We start from the raw sequence: 20,374 nt of genomic DNA, 5'->3' as shown, positions 1-20,374 counted from the left end.
CCCAGGGTGCTGGGAATCGTGGTTCTCTGGAAAAAAATGAAAGAAAGATCTTGTGTCTGGATCAGAGAACAAAGACAGAGGTGGGGGATGCTTCTTGTGAGGTCAGCAAGGACTGAGACACACACTTTGTAAAGATTTTGACATTCAGCTTAAAGAGCGTGGGAGGCCACTAAAGTGTTGTAAGAATGGGGCATGGAAGAACTGTGTTAGTGATTTATGCATCTTAATTTGTCTCTGCAGGAGCAATGCAGTCATACACGTGGTCTCTGACCTATACGGTGACAACGGCAGCAGGGTCCCCAGCTGAAAACTCCCAGCAGCTGCCCTGCATGAGGAGTACTCATGTGCCTTCTTCCTCCGTCACACACCGGATACCAGTTTATCCGCACAGAGAGGAGCACGGGTAGGTGACCTTCCTGGAATGCATGCCACCATACTTTTACATTTGGTTTTAAACAGCAGGGTTCACTTGCAGCTGTTTTCTCAAAGGGCAGGAAGAATGGTGCCCGTCGCACAGATGGCAGTGTGCTCGGCACTGTAGGGTACTGCAGAGAACCGTCTCTTGCGGTCCCCACAAGGCCAGAGAGGTGGGCATTAGGGAGCCCATTTCGCAGATGAGGAAACTGAGACTTGTTCAAGTTCTGTTGCATAGGGTCACACAGCTGGTAAATGCAGGGCCCAGGCTGAGCATCTGTCTGACTCGAGAGCCTGTGTTCTTCCTTCTTTTCTGCTTTAGAGCCTCAGCAGAGAACTCCCTTCCAGCAGTTCCCCCGGGTGGGAAAGTTTCATGGCGGGGTCCAGGTCTCCTAGGACTGGATTAGAGGAGGACTTCCCCACCCGAGGGCTGAAGGTCCCTGGAGGGTAGCACTTATTAACAGGGTTCAGGAATCCCTGTGGGTTCCAACGGTGCTTTGTGCCACAAAGAAAGAAATCCTTTGTTTTGCCCATTTTCTCCCAAATCCATGTGGTGGTGTTGCTGTGAAGAATAAACTGCAAATCCATTTAAAAGTGTTACCTGGGGGCGCCTGGGTGGCTCAGTCGGTTGGGCGTCCGACCTCGGCTCAGGTCATGATCTCGCGCTCTGTGAGTTTGAGCCCCGCGTCGGGCTCTGGGCTGACAGCTCAGAGCCTGGAGCCTGTTTCGGATTCTGTGTCTTTCTCTCTTTCTGACCCTCCCCATTCATGCTCTGTCTCTCTCTGTCTCAAAAATAAATAAGCGTTAAAAAAAAAAAATTAAAATTGTTACCTGAATCATAGTAGCTTCTTGCCATCATGCATTGTCTTCATTAAAAGACACTAATCTCAAAATGTCTAACGTGCAGCAATCTGAAAACCCCTTATGACGTTAAAAAAAAGGGCCCTTATGCTGAAGAAGGTAAGACTCTGCCATGTGGGTGCTGACCAGCAGACCACAGGAAGAGGCCCTCTCAGGTTTCCTCCACACAGTGGCCCAGCATCACGCAGCCAGGTGACAACCCCGAGGCTGGACACAGGCCTGGCTGTTGGCCTGGGTTCAGGTGCCCTTGACCAGTGAATAGGGCAGCTGTTATTTTCTCAGAGTTTACTTCTCTTAGAGTATCTTCCCACGCATTTAGAATAGACTTTGAAAACTGTTTCAGGAAGCTTTCTGATTCTGGAGCAATGGCAGAATAGACACCCACGCGGTCTTATGTCAGCATTTTTGCTGTAAAGATGTTATTGAGAACAGTGATAAGAATATCCCATGTTTTACAGGAATTTCTATTGTATAGATTGTCTTCACATACGTGAACCCCCAGAATAACGAGGGGCAGCGTTTTTACAAATGTGAGAAGGCTGTGGGTAGCCCATGTTCCTACAGCTGGAAAGTGGGGGAGCCAGGCTCAGCACGGGAGTCTTTGAGAGCTGGCTGACCGTGCCACGGTGTTTCCCCGCTGGAGAGAGCTCCTCATAACACACGACATCCTTCCCCCTCACAGGCAAGCAAAGGCCTGAACAATACAAAACATAAATGCCAAAGTAATGTCTTCTTTCTTTCCTGTTTGACTTCGGGCTTTGCCACAGAGCAGGAGTAGAGGTTTCCATCACTAATTGTGTTTTGCTCAGAGCTGGCTTTTCATTCCCTAAGTGCTCTCTGGGTGGTAAGGGAGGTGTGCTGGGAGGGAGAGAAGGAAAATCAACTTGGGAGTTTAAACTCACCACAGCAGGGTTGGAGATGGTAAGAACCAAAAAGGAGGAGTAAAATGGAAAATGAGAAAGAAGAACTAAAAGAGAAAGAGAAGATGAGGTTGATTTTTAAAGGTGTCAAAGTGACTTGCTGTCCCTTCCGTGACTCACAATATTCAATGTGCTTTTACTGCGGTTTAGGTACACGGGGAGCTATAACTACGGAAGCTATGGCAACCAGCATCCTCCCCCAATGCAGAGCCAGTACCCGGCCCTCCCCCACGACACAGCCATCTCTGGACCGCTGCACTACTCCCCTTACCACAGGAGCTCTGCACAGGTGAGTGGGCGGCCTGCTTCTTTGTCCAGGCCTTGGTATGCTCGGTGGCCGGTCTAGTCAACTTAACATAGTTAATTAGTACCTTCTGGGTACTGTGTGCAGCCTGGGTGTCACCAAGGAGAGGATGGTCTTCTCCTAAGGGGCACCCCCATCCTTCAGCAACTGCCCACAGTGGGTGCTCAGCCAGCAGTCATCTCCACTCTCTCTCACGCACGTGGGTGCACACCAGTGGCCTTTGGTTCCACCCTCACTTTGGCCTCTCTAGTCCCAGAATCCGGTCAGCCGCGATGTCTGCTGCCCTTTCTCAGGCAGCCCCCCTCACATGGGATCTTTTGTCTCCCATCCTCCCGGTGCTGGCCCTCATCGAGTCCTGTCAGGACTATTACCTCAGTGTCATTGTAACTAGTCCCCGGGTCTCACGTCTGTTCCTTTCCAGTCTAGTCCACACGTACAACCTCACCAGAAGAATCCTCCTAAAATGGGCCCTTTATCAGATTGTTCTCAGGCCACACATTTCCTTTGGCTCTTCCCTTGTCTAACAAACCGTATCAACTCCCTGCAGCCTGTGGTGAATGGAAATTGTGGTTGTACCTATAATGTCAGCGTTGGGTCCTCTACTTGTCTCGGGCACTTCCTGTTGCTCTGGCCTCAAAGGCAGCCGGTCACCAGTTCTATTCAATTCTACATCCCCAAGGTCTCTGAATGCCCCACTGTCCTTGCCTTAGCTCAGGTCTAACCTAGACTGTGGCAAAATTCTTCCCATCGGTTTCTGTATCACTAAACTTGCACCATTTCTGGTCCATCCTCTATGCTGTAGCTGGAGGAGTCTTTTGGAAAAAAAACTTGACTGGCCATTAACACTCTCCTTCTTTTCATGTCATCGCATTCAGAGTCAAGTTCAATTCCTTGGCATGCCTCCTATGACTTGTAACCATCTGGCTTCTGCCTGCCTCTGTGGCCTGCCAACCACCCCACCACCATTTGCTCCAGCCTTGCCAACCCATGTGCAATTCGCAGATATTGTTCTCTCAGGCTGGGACTTTCTTCTCCAACCTTCTGCTTGTTGTTCAGGACACCAACCCTTCCTTCTTCCAGGACCTTATGACATACCACTGCTCTAGACTGGCACAGCGCCTCTGTTGGTAACCCTCCTCACACCCCAGGCTCTGTGCTGAGCACTTTACACATCGTCATGGTAATCCTTGCAGAAAGGAAGTGAGTGTCACCTGCCTGAGTATTTGAACCCAGGCAGTGTGACCCCTGTGTGTCCAAGCTCTTGCACATGGCTCTCTGCCACGTCTCCTGTGTCGGCATTCACTAAGGGTGTCTTGAGCAGATGAGGAGACAGGAAGTGAGGCAACACAAACAAAGGAGTGCAGGGGACATTCACTCCATCCCGCCGGTGGGGTGGGAGGCCGGGAGGTAAGCCGAGAGCTCTGCTTGAGGAGGGCACTCAGGATAAACTGGAAAGGTGCCCAATGGAGGCAGGGAGCTCTGCTGCAAAGTACTTGCAGACGTCTAGAATAGAGATAGCAGGACTTGAGAGAGGGTGGAGGCCACGATTGCATCAGCTGTCAGCACACGGATGGGCCTCTCAGGGAAGGCACTGAGGAGAGTGTATCCACAATACATGGCACTCGGGGCAAACAAGCGTCTGTTTTGATTTCCATCTGCAGTACCAAGGGGAGCCCCGGTATAATCCCCAAACAAGCCGAGAAGTTGATTCCACTAAACCATCATCTGGGGCATTCATTATAGGTCTCCAACTGCGTCACACAGAGAAGCCAGATCCTTAGGTACTGCTTCCCTCGGGAGCAGAGTCTGTGCTCCTCACTGTGATCTGCAAAATGACTCAGAGCTGCTGCCAGAGCCTGGGTCACACTTAACAGCAGCGTAAGCAGATCATGCATGCATTCATACGTTCACTCATTCATTCATTTACTCTTGAATGATGCTTGGGTGCTGACTGCGTGGCAAGCACACTCTAGCCTCTGATAATAGTGGAGAAGGGGACAGAAGTAGGCCTGCTCTTGGAGAACTTATGTTCCAGTAGGAGACAGACATCTAAGCAGCAGTGGCGAGATCAAGCTGAAGTTCCAAGCCACAGGCATTGTGTTCCCTCTGTCTTCCCTCCCTTGTCCATCCTCATGAAATTTCTGGGGTGATATTTTTATTTTTATTTGTTTTAATGTTTATCTATTTCGAAAGGGAGAGTATGTGAGCAGGGGAGGGACAGAGAAAGGGAGGAAGAGAGAGAGAGAGAAAGAGAGAGAGAGAGAGACACAGAGACAGAGACACAGAGACAGAGACAGAGAGAGAGAATGAATCCCAAGCAGGCTCTGTGCTGTCAGTGCAGAGCCCAATGTGGGGCTCGATCTCATGAATCATGAGATCATGACCTGGGCCAAAATCAAGAGTCAGACGTTTAACTGACTGAGCTACCCAGGTGTCCCTGAGGTGCTATTTTTAAAGACATCGCCATGAAAAGAAACCAGGGTCTCCTAAAGGCCCATGTGGTCCCTGGTGATCAAAGATAGGTCTTGCAGCCTCCGCTCTGGAAGCCACAACAGTCCCCGAATGGAACACTATCATTTGATAGCAATTCTTAATCGAAGGGCCGAGGACTAATTGAAAGTCCATGGAGGAAGAGGTGACAGCCTTTTCAGCGCCCCCCCCCACACACACACACAGTGGCCTTTCAACAAGGTCTTTTGACAACTGCTGACCCCACCATGCATTCACACTCTATGCTTAAAGGGTTGTGCCTTGGCCTCCATTTATATAGCAGGGTGAGAAGTTATTTACATCACCTCTCTACCCAGGTCGATGGGGGTGGGGGATAGTGCTCCTGGAGAAGGTAGGGTGTCTAAAGACAAAGAACCCTTTGCTTTGTTTTTCACTAACATTTAGGCATCAAGCTCTGTTTTAGGCACTTTCAAATACAGACTCAATTCTCACAGCAACCTCAGGAAGAAGGCATTTTTCCTCCAGTTTTTAAAAAGGAGGAAACAGTCTCATAACGTAATTTGCCCCAGCCTATGTATCCAGTAAGTAGCAAAGCAGACTCCCATGCAAATTCTCCAGCTTTGAACCCCAAGCCCGGGGCAATGAACACTGCACCCAGTATGGTTTGGAGGGTAGGACGCAAATTCAAGAAGTTACTCTAACTGTTCTCAGTCAGTTTCAAGTTACCCAAAAGAAGAATCACATACCCTAGACTCACTTTCTCTCCTCTTGTGGTACTTTGGTTTAATGTTGAACAGAGAGGGGAAAAATCCACTGCAGGGCTAATTAGTTTTTTTAGCTTTCCAGAGCAGAGTTCAAGCTGTTCCAGTCCTGAGTGGTGAATATCACACTTCATTGTGTCAGACTCACTGGGGAAAAAGATGAGTCTGAATTGAAGGAAAACCACAGTTATAGAATATTGGTTAAGGAATCCCAAGTGGTCATCAGCACAAGAGTAACTGAAGCTAACTTCTGCGAATAAATACCTGTCTTAAAAGATGGATACAACACATCTGTGAAGTGCAGTGATTCCATGCGCCCCAGCATTTATAAGCTCAAAATAATCTGAAGTCCTTTGGTTGTTGAAACAGAGTATGTGTGTGCTCTTATTTATACTATTTATTTGCACAACACATGCTTTCCTCTTGGGTAACAACAAAGGTAAACCTCCAGTCCTGCTTGAATTCTAGTAATTTCTGCATTAGTGAGTCCAGGTGAAGGAGGTGTAAGGCTTGAATTACTTCAGAAAAACACCCTTCTTGCAACTCTGCTACACTTGCTCACATCAAACTAAGTGAACAAGGAAGGGATGGTCTCAGCTGCCCCTTCCCAGGTGCCCCTTCTTATGCTCGACCAAAAAGAGAAAACAAGCCAGACCAAATACACGGCTACAACATATTTCTGAGCCTCATTCAACATGCGTTTGTGCAACTTCTACCCTGTCAGCAGCCGTGACTGTGAATTGGGTCCCTGAGCTCAAAAGCCATTTCATCAACGATGGCTAGAAACCCATGTACAGTAGACTAGAAAGCTTTTCTTTGTTCCTCATCTGTATGGCCAAGGCCCGACCTTGCCAGCCAGTCATGTAACTCTCACCGAATCTCTGGTGGCCCAGCACAGCCCAGGGCCAGTTTGCTTAGGGTGTTCCACTTTGGGATAGCATCTTGAGCCAAAGGGGACAAAAATCAATCAACCGTAGTGGTATAAGATCTGTGACTACAGAGCCAAGCTTCCTGGGTTCAAATCCCCGCTTTGCCTCTAATTAGCTCTGTGCTTCAATTTCCTTATCTAAAAAATGGGGAGAATTATAGTACATATTTCTTAGGGTTGTGAGGGTTAAGTAAGTTGATAAAGGTTAGAAGAGGGCCTGGCTCATAGTCAACACTATTTGTGTTTATTATTATTATTATTATCTTCCATAACACCACAGTTGTTATGTTTTGCATGGTATCTATGTCTCTTGCTATACTAGCTAGTAGGTACTCAGTTAAATACTTGTTAATGAAATGAATGAATGAATGGATCCTTGCTCTGGTACTAAGCTGTTGTGTGCCCTCAAGCAGATCATTTCCCCCTCTCTTGACTTCAGTTTCCTCATCTGTGAAATGAGAGGTAGGACGAGATGGTCGGTCTCTAAGGCTCTTCCTGTTATTCATGGACCATGATCCTATGAAGCAAAGAAGAAGAGTATTAGTAATAGCTAACACATTTTGAAAACTTACTATATGTGGGAATTCTAAGAGTTTCATGTGCATTATCTCAGTCCAACCCCTAAAAGCTCAATGGATGTGAACTGTCCGGCGAATATTTGGGGGGAGCTATATCCTCTTACAGAAGAGGCTAAGAGGAAGCCTGCCTGGGGGCAGGCCCACTGGCAGAACTTTGGTGCGGTGTGAGAGCCGCCTTTCATAGGAAAACAGTTTGCGCTCCTGACTGGGCCACCTTTCACCCCTTGCTCAAGTAGCAGTCCGTTTGGTGAGGGTCAGGGATAAAGGGCTTATTCTTCCCCTCTCCAAGTGTAGGAGAGTCAGCCTTGGTGTGGGGAGTCGTTTCTCAAAATAGAACTTCCTCATGATTCTAGAGAGGCCCAGAGTCCATCACAGCTGAGATGGCCATCTGACAGAACCTTTGACTACTCATGCGCACGCGGGCGCACACACACAGACACACACACACACACACACACACACACACACATGTGTGCCCACAAGTACCCCCTCACACACCTCTTTGAAGGGTGGGAACTGGGGACTTATCTCCAGTTTAACATCAGTAGCAACAGCATGTGATTTAACCCAGAAAATGATAACTTCCTGTTATGGGCCCTCAACAAAAAGCGCCTTTATTCTGCGCAGAGCTCCCTGGACCCCAGAGTTTGTGCCCAGCATGCTTAAGCACCCTGCATGAAACCGGATGTAAAGTGTGAAAGGTGAGGCTGGTGCCACAGGCCAGCCTCAGCCGCTCCCACCATGCTAAATAGAAGCTTCATTGGTGGCGTTAATCACTAGGCTGAGGCAGCGGGCACTTCAGCCTCTCGTCTTTCAATGGTCTCTTCACCACAGGGAAAACGAGTCACTGACTCATTTGCAATTAGCTGACCTAACGGGACAGATTTTTCCATGCTGGATTCTGTGGTAACAGGATTTTATTGTCCCATTAGGGATATTTTGAGCCAGTCTCATTTCCAGGCAATTACTCTTTTGAGTCTGTGACACAACCCCTGGGCACAGCTGCATCTAGGGTCCTCGATTAGGCACAAAAGCCACACTCTCTGGGGTTCTATGAGAAAGAGGCTCCAAGTCCCTACTGTGACATTTTTACCTACACTGGCCAAGGCAAGTGAGGCTCTGTCCACACCAGCGAGATGAGGCCTGGTCAGGGCCTGTAAGACCCTGTGCTGTGTAGGGGAGGAGGGAGCTTAAAGAAAGAGAAACAAAGACATTAAAGTATAAGAGGGTGTCTTCCTCTCTTGTGCGATTCCGCCGTGGCAGGTTATGCCCAGTTTGCACCAGAGCGATGTGGGGGAAAATGCTACCCCAGCACTGGGTTTTATGCCAGCCTTTGTGCTAGCCTGCAGTGACTGTGGGCAGGGAGGATGCTTCACCTCACGAGTCCTGGTTTTCTCATGTAGATTCACAAGGTTGAATTATATGATCGCTAAGCTTCTGTCTAGGGGTGACACCCTGGTGTTCAGTCACCAGAGAGTGACTGGCATGCCAGGCATCATTCCAGATATCGGGGAATATGGTAGTGAACATGACACAGCCATGCCAGGAGCTTATGAATAGAAGCCAGTGGAAACGGACAGCTAACAAGCAGGATGGTGAGCTCCTGACCGGAGAGGCAGAGGGTGGAGCATTTAGCTTTTTGAGATAGGATGTCCAGAAAAGTCTCTGAGGAGGTGACATTTGAGCGGAGACCTGAAGAAGGATGAAAAGGCAGGCGTGCAAGGAGCGTGGGGGGGTAGGGGTGGGAAACAAGTGTTCTAGGCAGAGGGAACAGGTAGGACAAAGTCTCTGAGAGGGGCACCATCTTGGCCTGCCATAGGATGGGAGAGGAGGCCCCTGTGCCAGGGAGAGCACTATGAGGTGAGGGGACGTGTGCAGGGAGCTTACTTGAGAGTATATCAGGAGGGGGAGCAATCTTTTGGAAAAACATTAGAGACTGTCTTATAATAACATTTCTCAATGTTAGCTGTTTGATACCTGGGATCTTGTTTTCTTGGACAGGGCCAGATCCTACGATGGTCTCAGGCCTGAGGGTTCACCATGGCTGCCATACGAACAGCATTCCGTAGATTCCCATAATGGGCACATGGATGCACTTAAGCATCTTTGATCGGATTTGGGGATATGAAAGCCTTGGTATGCTCTCCACAGTCTCCTTGGCAACCACCCTGGGTACCTTCTCCCTTGAGTTCCCAGACACCACCTGCACGCTTCTCTCCCTCCTTCCTACCTGTTCGTTTCACTGTGAAGTGGCTGCCGTTTCTGTGTAAGGCATGCCGTCCCGTGTAAGAGAGAGTCCTGGCTACTAGAAGTTGGGAGCCCTCTTTCTTGACCTATGAATACCTGTTTCTCTTTGCCTGCTTTGGGCCTAACAGCCTTCCCCTGCTTCCTTCGGGCGCCTAGTCAAAGGCAGAATGGTTCCCTTTGGCCCCCTCGACTATGGGGAACAGCCATTGTTGTCATCACCCCTTCTCTCAGCTGTCTAGGCTTCAGCCTGTCTGTCTCCCTCACAGGAGGCAGCCTCCCACCTAATCCCTCGGGGCTCCACTCTCCAACTGTCAGGGAAGACAGATGGGGAGCAGAAGAAGTCATACATTCACACACACTCTCTCCCCTACTCGCTGCCCTTGCCATCCTTGTTGACTGGCTCCTGTCCTGGTTGGGGTGGCCCTAACGTAGCCCACCAGCGAGGAAATCTTTGTGTCGACTGGCCTGGCCGGCAAACCGGGAGCTCTCAAAGAGAGCCCAGAGCTCCTCCCCTTCCTCCCCTGTGATTGCACTAAAAGGGGCTTATTTGCATAGCTGTCTTGGAAACAGAGAAGAATGTAGAAGAAGCAGCACTTCAGAGGCACTTCTCTTATTCCTAATTCTTTCTAGAACTGCTTCCCCTCCTCTGTCCTATACAAAAGCACCCCTCCCATCCCCTCTCAGTTGGCTTATCTGGACTCCTTCCTCCACATTCACACCAAGCCCAACAATTTACCATTTCCTACTTGTGCATCTTTCAGAACTTCAGTGAATGTGAACCCAAAAGAGAGATGTTCTCTAAATGATAGGCACTAATAATAACCTTTGAAGCTGTTGGCTTGCTTCCTCTTCAAATGCCTGCTTTTAGGCTGCAGTTCATAATTGAATTCAACTGTAAAATGCTATTTTTAATAATGTCACTGTGGTTTACTTGGTAGTGTTGTTCTCTTGGGTTGATGGAGTGGGACCTAGCACATCTCCATAACTAATGGTAAAATTCACAACCATACATCCATATATCCATATCTATTTGGACATGCTGTTACTTGTTTCTCTCTCTCTCTCTCTCTCTCTCTCCCCCTCTCTCCCCCTCCCTCCCTCCCCCCTCCCCCCCCTGTATTCCCAGTGGGGCTGTTCCTTCTTTTGGATTTGACTTCCCCAAATATTCCACATTAAGAGCACGAAATCAATATTACTACTTGAGGGAACACCAGCCCTACTCTCGATTTGAAGTCCTTTGCCTTTTTCCTGTTGGTTACTTCCTAGACCAAGGTTCCATCTTTCAGGAGTTCACTGATTACTTCCTATCAACTTCCATTAATAGCATCTTAAGAAATTTAACTTAACTTGTAAATATGACCCATATTGTGTATATGCAACTTCCAAGCTAATTTTAACTTTGTGGAATTTCTTTCCCCTCAACAAGTACCCTTTCAATAGCCCCACTTCCCGGATGGAACCCTGTTTGATGAGCAGTACTCCCAGACTGCATCCTACCCCAGTCACCCCCCGATGGCCAGAGGTGCCCACAGCCAACACGTGCTACACAAGCCCGTCTGTGCATTCCACAAGGTACGGAAACTCTAGTGACATGTATACACCCCTGACCACGCGCAGGAATTCTGAGTACGAGCACATGCAACACTTTCCTGGCTTTGCTTACATCAACGGAGAGGCCTCCACAGGATGGGCTAAATGACTGCTATCACAGGAATCCATATTTAATATTAATAATAATTATTAATAATAAACCCAACAACCCACCCCCAGAAGACTTTATCTCTACACATCATAACTCGTGGACTATTCCTAAGTGTCCATTTTCCTAATGAATGTGAGTCTGGGATTCAGTGTGGGATGAATAAACTTTAGTTCAGAAACAGGACTCACTAAAAGTCAGTGAGATTGGGTTCCTGTAGCCAAGCCAGACTTGACTGTTTCTGTAGAGCACTATTTTGGGCAGGCCAATCTGTGCCTTTTCCCTCTGTTCCACGACTTTGCTTTGTGTTGGCAAACACTCCCTGTAAGCTACTTATTTTCCTGTTGACAAAAGCTCATTAGTCTTGATGGATACTAGAGACAGAGTCTGGTTTGTGTTCTTGGATGGGCACATAATTTACCAAGAGCATTCACCTTGCCATCTGTCATCTCACTATACAACGAACAGCCCTCAGGTATGTTCTACGCATCCCTTCTTCCTGGTGGTGCCGTCACTGCTTCCTGGAACACCGGGGCTAAATGCTGGTGTCTGGAAGACTCTAGATCCCCTGTTATTACACTCATGTTACTCACAGTACCTGCATTGTCTTGGAATGTAAGCACTGTCTAGAGGGAAGGAAGAGGCCTGTTCTGTATGCCTTAAGTTGATTGAGGTTTGTAGGGGACCGGTTCTTCTACATACAAGTATTTGTCCTAAGTTTGCACAATGGCTAATGTCAGCAAAAGGCAGGAGAGGGGCTTTTAAAATTCTGTGAGAATGTGGATGTATGGTATTGAGTATCACACTCAGCTCTGCTGTATTGACTCTGTGAAACCAGATGGACCAAACATTAACTTACCAAGCACCAAGCGTGAAAATGACTTTCGTGGTTCCTTCATAAGACCGTAATAATTTCCGACACTTTGATAGAAAAAAATTTTTTTCAAAGCTGTGCCTTTGAGCCTATACTATACTGTGTATGTGTGGAAATAAAAATGTATTGTACTTTTGGAAACTTTTTTTGTAGGCATTTTTCTGTCAGATTGGTAGCAATTTGTGAGGTTTGTTAGAGATTAACATAGGTTTTCTTTCTGTATTATAAAATGCACCAAGCAATTATGGTGGACCTATTACCCTATGGGTAAGAAATAAATGGAGATATGACATCGGATGTTTCAGCAGTTGTTCTGTAAATAAAATCTTTGATCACACCACTCAGTGTGATAATCATGTCTACAGCTAAAATGGAAATAGTTTTTTCTGTACAGTTGTGCAAGATATGAATGGTTTCACACTCAAATAAAAAGTATTGAAATGACCTGCTTTCTTCATTTTCATTCTGCATTTGACATGACTTCTGTGTGTGTGTGTGTGTGTGTGTGTGTGTGTGTGAGAGAGAGAGAGAGAGAGAGAGAGAGAGAGAGAGAGAGAGATAGCATTCTGAATACTCAGGGTGTAAATAGGCAAAACAAAACTAAGTGGTCTTATCTGGTTGTTCTTATCCACTTCTCCCATAAAGCAATCATTAAAATTTGGATAGGCCACACATCCAGTCCTTGAATGATTTAGTATCTACAGCCTAGTTGAGGTCTGTAAGGGACCAGTTCTACATACAAGGATTTGTCTTAAGTTTGCACAATGGCTAGCGTCAGCAAAGGACAGGAACCTTTCAGCTCTTACAGGGCATATTATTCTTCAATACCAGCATCATTAAGAGGTCCCCTGGTCCTTAGTTCATTATGCTTTAATGATCTGTGGGTGTAAAGATACTTCAAGTGCAGTGCTTTAAATACTAATAAACCTCTGGAACAGAACAGTAACATCACTGAATATTAAGTATCAAAAAGTCCTTCTCCAGCACTGCATCTTGATTCTAGGATTGAGGAGCTAGGATATAGAGGCAAGATGACTGTTTTGTCCAAACGTTAAAGAGTAGGATCTATGAGAAATTCAGAGCCACAGATTTCCAGAAATGGCAGCAGTGACTATTTTAACTAAAAGGCAAGAGAATTTGACAACTCGATTTGCATGTTGAAAGATTTATTTTTAAAGCCAAGCTCTTACTTGCTATTACATAACATATTTATACCTAAGAATGATTTTAGGATTAAAATGATGTATTTTACACAGCATCCCCTTAAAAATATTTCACTATGTTGGGGCACCTGAGCGGCTCAGTTGGTTAGGCATGCAACTTCGGCTCAGGTCATGATCTCGTGGTCCATGGGTTCAAGCCCCACATTGGGCTCTGTGCTGATAGCTCAGACCTGGAGCCTGCTGCAGATTCTGTATCCCTCTCTCTCTAACCCTCCCCTCTCGGGCACACTCTCTCTCACTCAAAAATAAAATAAAACATTAAAAAATTTTTTAAAAATTTCACTGTGTTGTTCAACAAAAAGAAAGTAGATGTTGGATTTCACTCCCGGAAGATAAATTAGTTTGATCTCTTGGCCACAGTGCATTAGTTGGCCCTGAATGAGGAAAGTGGGAGGGGGGGTGCGGGCGGGGGGGGGGGGGCAGAAGGAAGAAGAAGAAAATGTCAGATTCAGTCACTGCATAACATGAACCATACCTGTTGCTTTCATACAGTTCAAAGCCAGTGCTTCATAAAGGAAAGGATGTAGTAAGTCTGACTTTTGACTTACCAAACACACAAAAGAAGAAGCAATTGCCCAATTGTCTAGCCAGGTCGCAGCAGCACATAATACTCCTGTGCAAATAACAGCCACAAGGTCATTAAATGTACAGATCTTTAGGCAAAAATAGTCACAGTCAACAAGGACTGAGTCCCAGAGAATAGAGTGGACATTCCAACAACTTAGCAGGGGAGAGAATGTGTGCCTCCTGCTCGCAGCACAGCAGAGAACTGGGGGTCAGCACTGTAGGAAGAGGGAAGCTTTTGATGAGGACGAGTGGTCCCCGGGCGCACTCTCCAGAACACAAGGTGCCCATGTCTTGGGAATTGAGTGTGTTACTTGTGTTCCGAATTGTTCTAAACCTTCCATTTCAGAATGGAGAAGGATCTGATTAGGAAAAGACAACAGCTGCCGTGAACTCAGGACTCAAATGCACCTTCTCTGCCTCTGATGGTTCCTTGCCAGTCACCAGAATGGGAATGGGCAAGGTTGGCAGCTGGGAGTAGGGCCAGTCACTTGTCAGAGGAAGAACAGAGGAGTCTTGGCAATAAAGGGACACTCCCCTCCTTAGGACTCTTTCTGAAAAGGACTCTGCCAGCTTGAAACTGGCTGAAGTTGTGAACAGCAGCCAGGATGGCTCACCCACGTTGCAAGCCTGTGGCGTCCTAGGCATCCATCCTGCTGTGTCCTTTTGTCAGGCCACCAGTACACCCCAGGTCTGGGAAGAAAGGGAATCTGTGGCCCCTCTGAGACTGCAGCCCAGTCAGAGAACAATCAAACGTGTGGCATTAGGTAAGCCCAACCCAGATGGGGAGAGGGACTGAAATCGTGGAAAGAGAACTGAGAGGGAGCCTTGGCTTCACCACCATGTGACCTTGGAGGAGTCCAGAGTGAGGACCTCAGGCGGCGATGTTCTAGAACTATGACATCCCAAATCGTGGCCTGTGTGCTGCTGCTGGAGCGGGGCCGGCAGATCTGGGTGAGGAGGGCGGACAGCTTAGGGGAAACAAAGAATGGACTGGCAGCTGGGCAGTGATTCAGAGGCAGCCACAGGAGAGAGGACGACGGCTCCACCAGCTGGTGCTCAAAAACAGCCCGAGGTTTGTGCCCACGAGTGCGGCCCGTATACCTGCCCCCCGCCACCGAGCAAGCCGTACCCCCTTCCTCAGAGCCAGCCCCACTCTCTCACGATAGTGGCCTTCTGCTATTTTCCTTGCCTCCAGCTTTGTCCTTCACGTTTGCTTTAAAGTGACATCAATCACAATGTCCGAAGTGACTCGGGCCATGGAAAGAGCAAAAACAAACAGGCTGTTTGTCCCAACTACTTACATCTCTTAAAGGCCGAATCACAAGATTTAAAAAAATTAAATGCTGGGAAGGAATGGTACAAATACTCCCTTTTTATTTTTTTCAACGTTTTTTATTTATTTTTGGGACAGAGAGAGACAGAGCATGAACAGGGAGGGGCAGAGAGAGAGGGAGACACAGAATCAGAAACAGGCTCCAGGCTCCGAGCCATCAGCCCAGAGCCTGACGCGGGGCTCGAACTCACGGACCGCGAGATCGTGACCTGGCTGAAGTCGGACGCTTAACCGACTGCGCCACCCAGGCGCCCCAAATACTCCCTTTTTATACAGGGAAAAGAGTGTGGGGAGTGGGTTGATGTAGGTTTCCTGAGGCACAGAGTTCAGACTTAGACAAGGGCCAAAAGCATGCAAATCATCACCACTGGGGAGCTTAAGAGAAAAAGACGGAGATACTCATTGGCTTCAAAGTGAGGTAGCACTGGGATTAAATCTTGGTTCCACCAAAGATGTTGTGGAAGGGACATTCCTGCTCTCAGTAGGATTGGATTTCAGTGGTTCTCAACTCTGGCTGCCCATGAGTGTTACCCTGTCAACTTTAAAAAAAAATACTGATGCACGGGTCCCACCACAGTACACAACGGGCCTGGCATGTGACCTGCCTCCAGCATCAGTAGCTTTCAAGCTCCCCAGGTGATTCTAATATGTAGCCAAGGTTGAGAAACACAACCCCTTACACCTTGAAGCTCTAAGATCCAGGGGCTGTATTCCCTGAGTAGCTTTTGCCCAGGGTTCCAGTCTGTCCAGAGTGGAGAAGAGTGCCACTCCCCCCTCCCCACCCCAGTCTACACTGTTTGGTTTCCCCCTCCACCGCAGCTGACAAAGCTTTCCCTAAGGGCACTGTTTTGTTTGCCCTTCAGCCCAGCCCACCTCCCTACCACTCTGCCGCCTGCCCTCCTAACCTGGACCTTCTCTGCTTCAGTTCCTTGGCAGCCTCCCAAGCTGAGCCAGCTTGGACACAGCCCCTGTGGTTTCCTCTTCTTCCAAGGAGGTCAGAACCTTTTGTGCTTCGTCAGCCTCCTCCCTGAAGCTCTTCCCCCCATCCCTCCCTCTGCACCTCACCCCCCCCAGCCTTCTCACCCCCATATTTTGCTGCTGCTAGTGTAGGTGAGACGGAAGACGTGGGCCCCAAGAGTTGAGAAAGGAGCTGTTGCTAGGAAAGGAGTGTGGGTGAAGAGAGGTGGTGGGTGGGAGAAATAGGGCTCCCCGGTTGTATTCTACTCTCTGCCATCATACATGCCTCAAGAGCTAAAACCAGTTGTTTGGGAACTATGATGAAAAATAATGAGGTCTGACCATGACAGCAGGGTGAGGGGACCAACCTCAGGAACAGCTGCAGTGCTGCCGCTTGGTATTTATAATAGTCTCCTGAGAGGAGGGAAGAGCTGCGGAGAAGAGTTGAGAAGGCGTGAATTCTCCGGGAAGTGCCAAACTGTGACCCCACCAGGGCTGGTATCCACCATGTTCTGGCCTGCGCTCCACCTCTCAGACGTGATCAGCTGCAGGAACCGACATGTAGTCAAGGCAGAGTGACCGTCTAAATGAGGGGCCTGCGGCACGCTGGGCGGCACATTTCTGAAATGGCTCTGCCTTCATTCATGGAACTTCCCATTTCTTGGGGTCTGCTCTGTGCCAGGCACAGCAGAGGCCTCCTCTCCGTTCCTCACAACCTCCTGGCAGTGTCAGTGGTACAGCCATTTCTATTTAGAGGTGAAGAAACGGAGGCGCTGAGCCTCGCCCCAAGTCACACACAGTAAGTGGCAGGGCTGGGATTTGAGGACAGAACTGCCCTGCTCCCCAGTCTGTGTTCTTCCTACAATACACTGCCTTCTTCCTCCTTCCTCCTTTTGTCTCCACTCCACCCCACCCCCATGCCTCTCTCCTAAGCGCCTTTGGCCGGTGCAGATTTTAAATCAACCTTGACCATGGTAATAGAACCTACTGGGGTTGAAAAGAGTTTCAGAAGTTCTGGGAAATTCTTGTGTGTGCTAAATGAAGGCAGTTTCTAGGCCGGGCACCAGATCTTCCCCCACACTCGAAGTGGCATTCCACTCACTCTAAGTTAACAGCAGACTAGCTTTCCCTCTTGTCCTTTCCCAGGGCACATACAAACCAATACATTATCAGGGACCAAGATTTGGTCATTCTATACAGAAACAGGAACAAAAGAAAATCAGTAATAATGTAAAACAAAAAAAAATACCAGGTCACGGGAGGATTTTTATTACCAGGTTGAAAAAAGGCTCTGCAGGGGAGGCGCAATGAGCCAAGTATTCACCAGAATGAAGTCATTTGAAGCGGGGAGGCGAGGTGAGGGGGGACTGGCTACCTCTTGCTGTTCAGGTCACTACCCTTTGACAGCGGTGGCCTCTGACCTCAACAACCCTACAATTCTGTTTTGACTGACCCTGAAACCCATGAAATTCAGATGTAGGCACTGCCCAAAAGTTGAGATAAAGCTGACTAATATGGGAAAAGCTCCCGGTATGTGCCCCCAGCTGAAAGGAGCTGGCAGTTCTTTGGCGGTAGATGCAATTTATTCTGTCCTCCTCCTTTCAGGGAAATGCTAATCCTTCATAGGCAACTGGAGGGGAAGACTAAAATGTGTTGATGATGAATGACAATAATCCTTTGTCAACTTCTGCCTCCTCCTAGGGTTGAACCTTAAGAGTTTAATCAAATGTTGGTAAGTAAATTAATGCTTTACTGCATAGAGTTAAAAAGGAAGTGGTGGGAAGAAGGGCTGTGAGAATATATTTTTTCTGACATGTGAATCTCAAATACTTAATTGCAAAGGCACTGATATGGGGCGTGTGTGTGTGTGTGTGTGTGTGTGTGTGTGTGTTTTGGGTGTTTTAGTCCCCTTATTTACACATGCACACATAAGACAGTATTCGCAAACTGTCTTATATTAAAGTGTATCAGTGTAAAGACATTAACTTCAAGGTTTAAAAACCAAAGCAGTGTGCTGGAAATGCTTTTCTGTTGTTAAACATCAGCGACATCAAAACTCATGTGTTTGTGCATCAATAGGAATAACATGACCTTTATCCCCAAATCTTCACATCATTGTGCAGGAGGCTGCATTTCTCATTCCGGTTCAGCTAACAATTGAGTGGCTACTCCACACCAGGTGTGCTGTGCTGGCCACTTTGACAGCCATCTCTCTTAACCCTTACAGCCTCCTCCAAAGTAAGTGGAATAATGCTTATCACAGCAATGTTCAAAGAGGAAGAGTGACTTATCCCTGAACACCCAGGGACAGAGGTAAAATTCAAACTAGTCTTTTGGCCTTCAAGTTTTCCTATTGGATACAAAAACCTGGTTTCCAGAGGATTTTAATGAATTTGACAAATGATAGGCTTCTGAGAGGCACACAGAGAGTCGGGACTCAAACCCAGGTTTTCCAATCACCAGCCCTGGGTCTTTTGCCACATTACAGAATTGCCACCCAAAGCGCTGGGTTTTCCCAAGAGGTGTTTGGATGGGATTCCAAGCCAGCAAGATGCAAATAGGTCTGACCTACATTCCAGCTCTTGGATAAATAAAAACTCCTAAAGGGCAGAGCCCATTTTGTGTGCTTAATTTGAGAGTCCCACTGTGGACAGTCAATATTAAACAAGAATAGGTACATTTGCCAAGGACTAACAGCATGGGTTCAATTTTAGCAATTAAAATACTGGGAATATGACTGAGGATCCTAATAAAGGTGCTGGAAGGCTGGATCGAGTAATCATAGATTTATAGGAGTTAAAAAAAAACAACTTTGAAGTCACCCAGTCCAACTCTAATTTTATAAATGAGACCCTGAGAAATTAAAATAATGTGCACAAGGATCTGACACTGGCTGGCAACTGACCCTCTCCTGTCTCCCAGTGCTATTTAACTTTTTGGCATATGGCATAGTAAGAGAATGTTTTCAGGAATGTAACATGCCATAAACTGAAGTTGGATTGGCTGCCTATGGAGTCATCATTGATTATGAAATGTCCTTCATATTTAACTTTTACTTATCCCACTGACCAGTTGACCTCTAAGAAATCCCCATTGATGGCTTTCAAGTTCAACCAAGTCAATATTTCTCAATAAGTGTCTCATTAATTTTGTCCTCCTGAACTTCTTTCATGGCATTCCCCCCTACCTGCTGGCCCTCCAAACTGCCTCCACCATTCTTTCTTTATAATTTGCCTTCCCCGAGAAGGCTTTTCTGCTTCCTTGTCTTCCCATCAATGTTCATCTTGCAATTTCCACAGTACTTATGTTCAATTCCTTTCTTCCTATTAAAAAACATTCACTTATTGCCTGGGTGCTTCCTATATCCCCAAAGGACAGGATCAATTGTTTCTACTTATTTTTTTTTATGGTGCCTAAGACAATGCTGTGCTCCAAAAAACCACCAAATAGTTGTTTAAGGAACAAATCATGTTGATTGACTTTGCTACAAAAGGGAGACCTCGTTATTGGTAGAAAATGAAATTAAAATCACTTTCTTCTGCTAGGTTATTCTGAATTCTCAAAGACTAACGAGTCACATGCACATGAATTTGATAGTCTATCAAAAAACTAGGTCAGGGGCACCTGGGTGGCTCAGTAGGTTAAGTGTCTGACTCCTGATTTCAGCTCAGGTCATGATCTTGTAGTTTGTGGGATCGAGCCCTGAGGGCACAGATTCTCTCTGTGATTCTCTCTCCCTCTCTCTCTCTCTCTGCCCCTCCCCTGCTGGCATTCTCTCTCTCTCTCAAAATAAATAAACTAAAAAAAAAAAAAAAAAACCCAACTAGTTTGGTGGTTGATAGTGTATCAAAATATTAGTCCAGTGGTTCTGAACCCTGGCTGCTCATTCAAATCAACTTGGAAGCTTTTAAAATTACCACTACCCAGGCCTCACCACAGATCAACTGAATCAGAATCTTTGCAGGTATGCCCAAGCAATGATTTGCATATGCCATACTGGTATTTGATTTGCACATATTGATTTATACAACCTCACTTTTATGAATAGATTTTTCTAAAGAATGAGCATGGTCAGATATGGTTTTCTTGTTGTTCTTAGAATCACAAAATTTTAGAACTGAGAAAGAACTAAGATAATATCTGGACCAACCCCTTTATTTTACAGCTGAAGACTCTGTGGCTTAAGAGAGTTTGAGTAGCCTGATACAGTGGCGAGATGATTGCTGAGTGACCAGTCATATCCTGAATTAGTGGAAT

At 47.0% G+C, this 20,374-nt stretch overlaps 1 protein-coding gene across 4 annotated transcripts in view; it reads left to right on the top strand.

Annotated features, from left to right (window-relative positions):
- Positions 1–12,481, top strand: part of RFX4 (regulatory factor X4) — a 165,540-nt gene extending 153,059 nt beyond the window's left edge. For all 4 annotated transcript variants that reach the window (XM_058741529.1, XM_058741528.1, XM_058741530.1 and 1 more), the window contains 3 exons: positions 241–403; positions 2,346–2,484; positions 10,891–12,481. In XM_058741529.1, coding sequence (XP_058597512.1) covers positions 241–403; positions 2,346–2,484; positions 10,891–11,163 — 575 coding nt within the window. In that variant the 3' untranslated portion in view covers positions 11,164–12,481. The remainder of the gene's footprint in view (positions 1–240; positions 404–2,345; positions 2,485–10,890) is intronic.
- The last annotated feature ends 7,893 nt before the right edge of the window (positions 12,482–20,374 follow it).

The sequence above is a fragment of the Neofelis nebulosa genome, chromosome 8, assembly GCF_028018385.1.
Source record: "Neofelis nebulosa isolate mNeoNeb1 chromosome 8, mNeoNeb1.pri, whole genome shotgun sequence".
Taxonomy (NCBI): Eukaryota; Metazoa; Chordata; class Mammalia; order Carnivora; family Felidae; genus Neofelis; species Neofelis nebulosa.
This window is presented reverse-complemented; position numbering and strand designations above follow the sequence as displayed.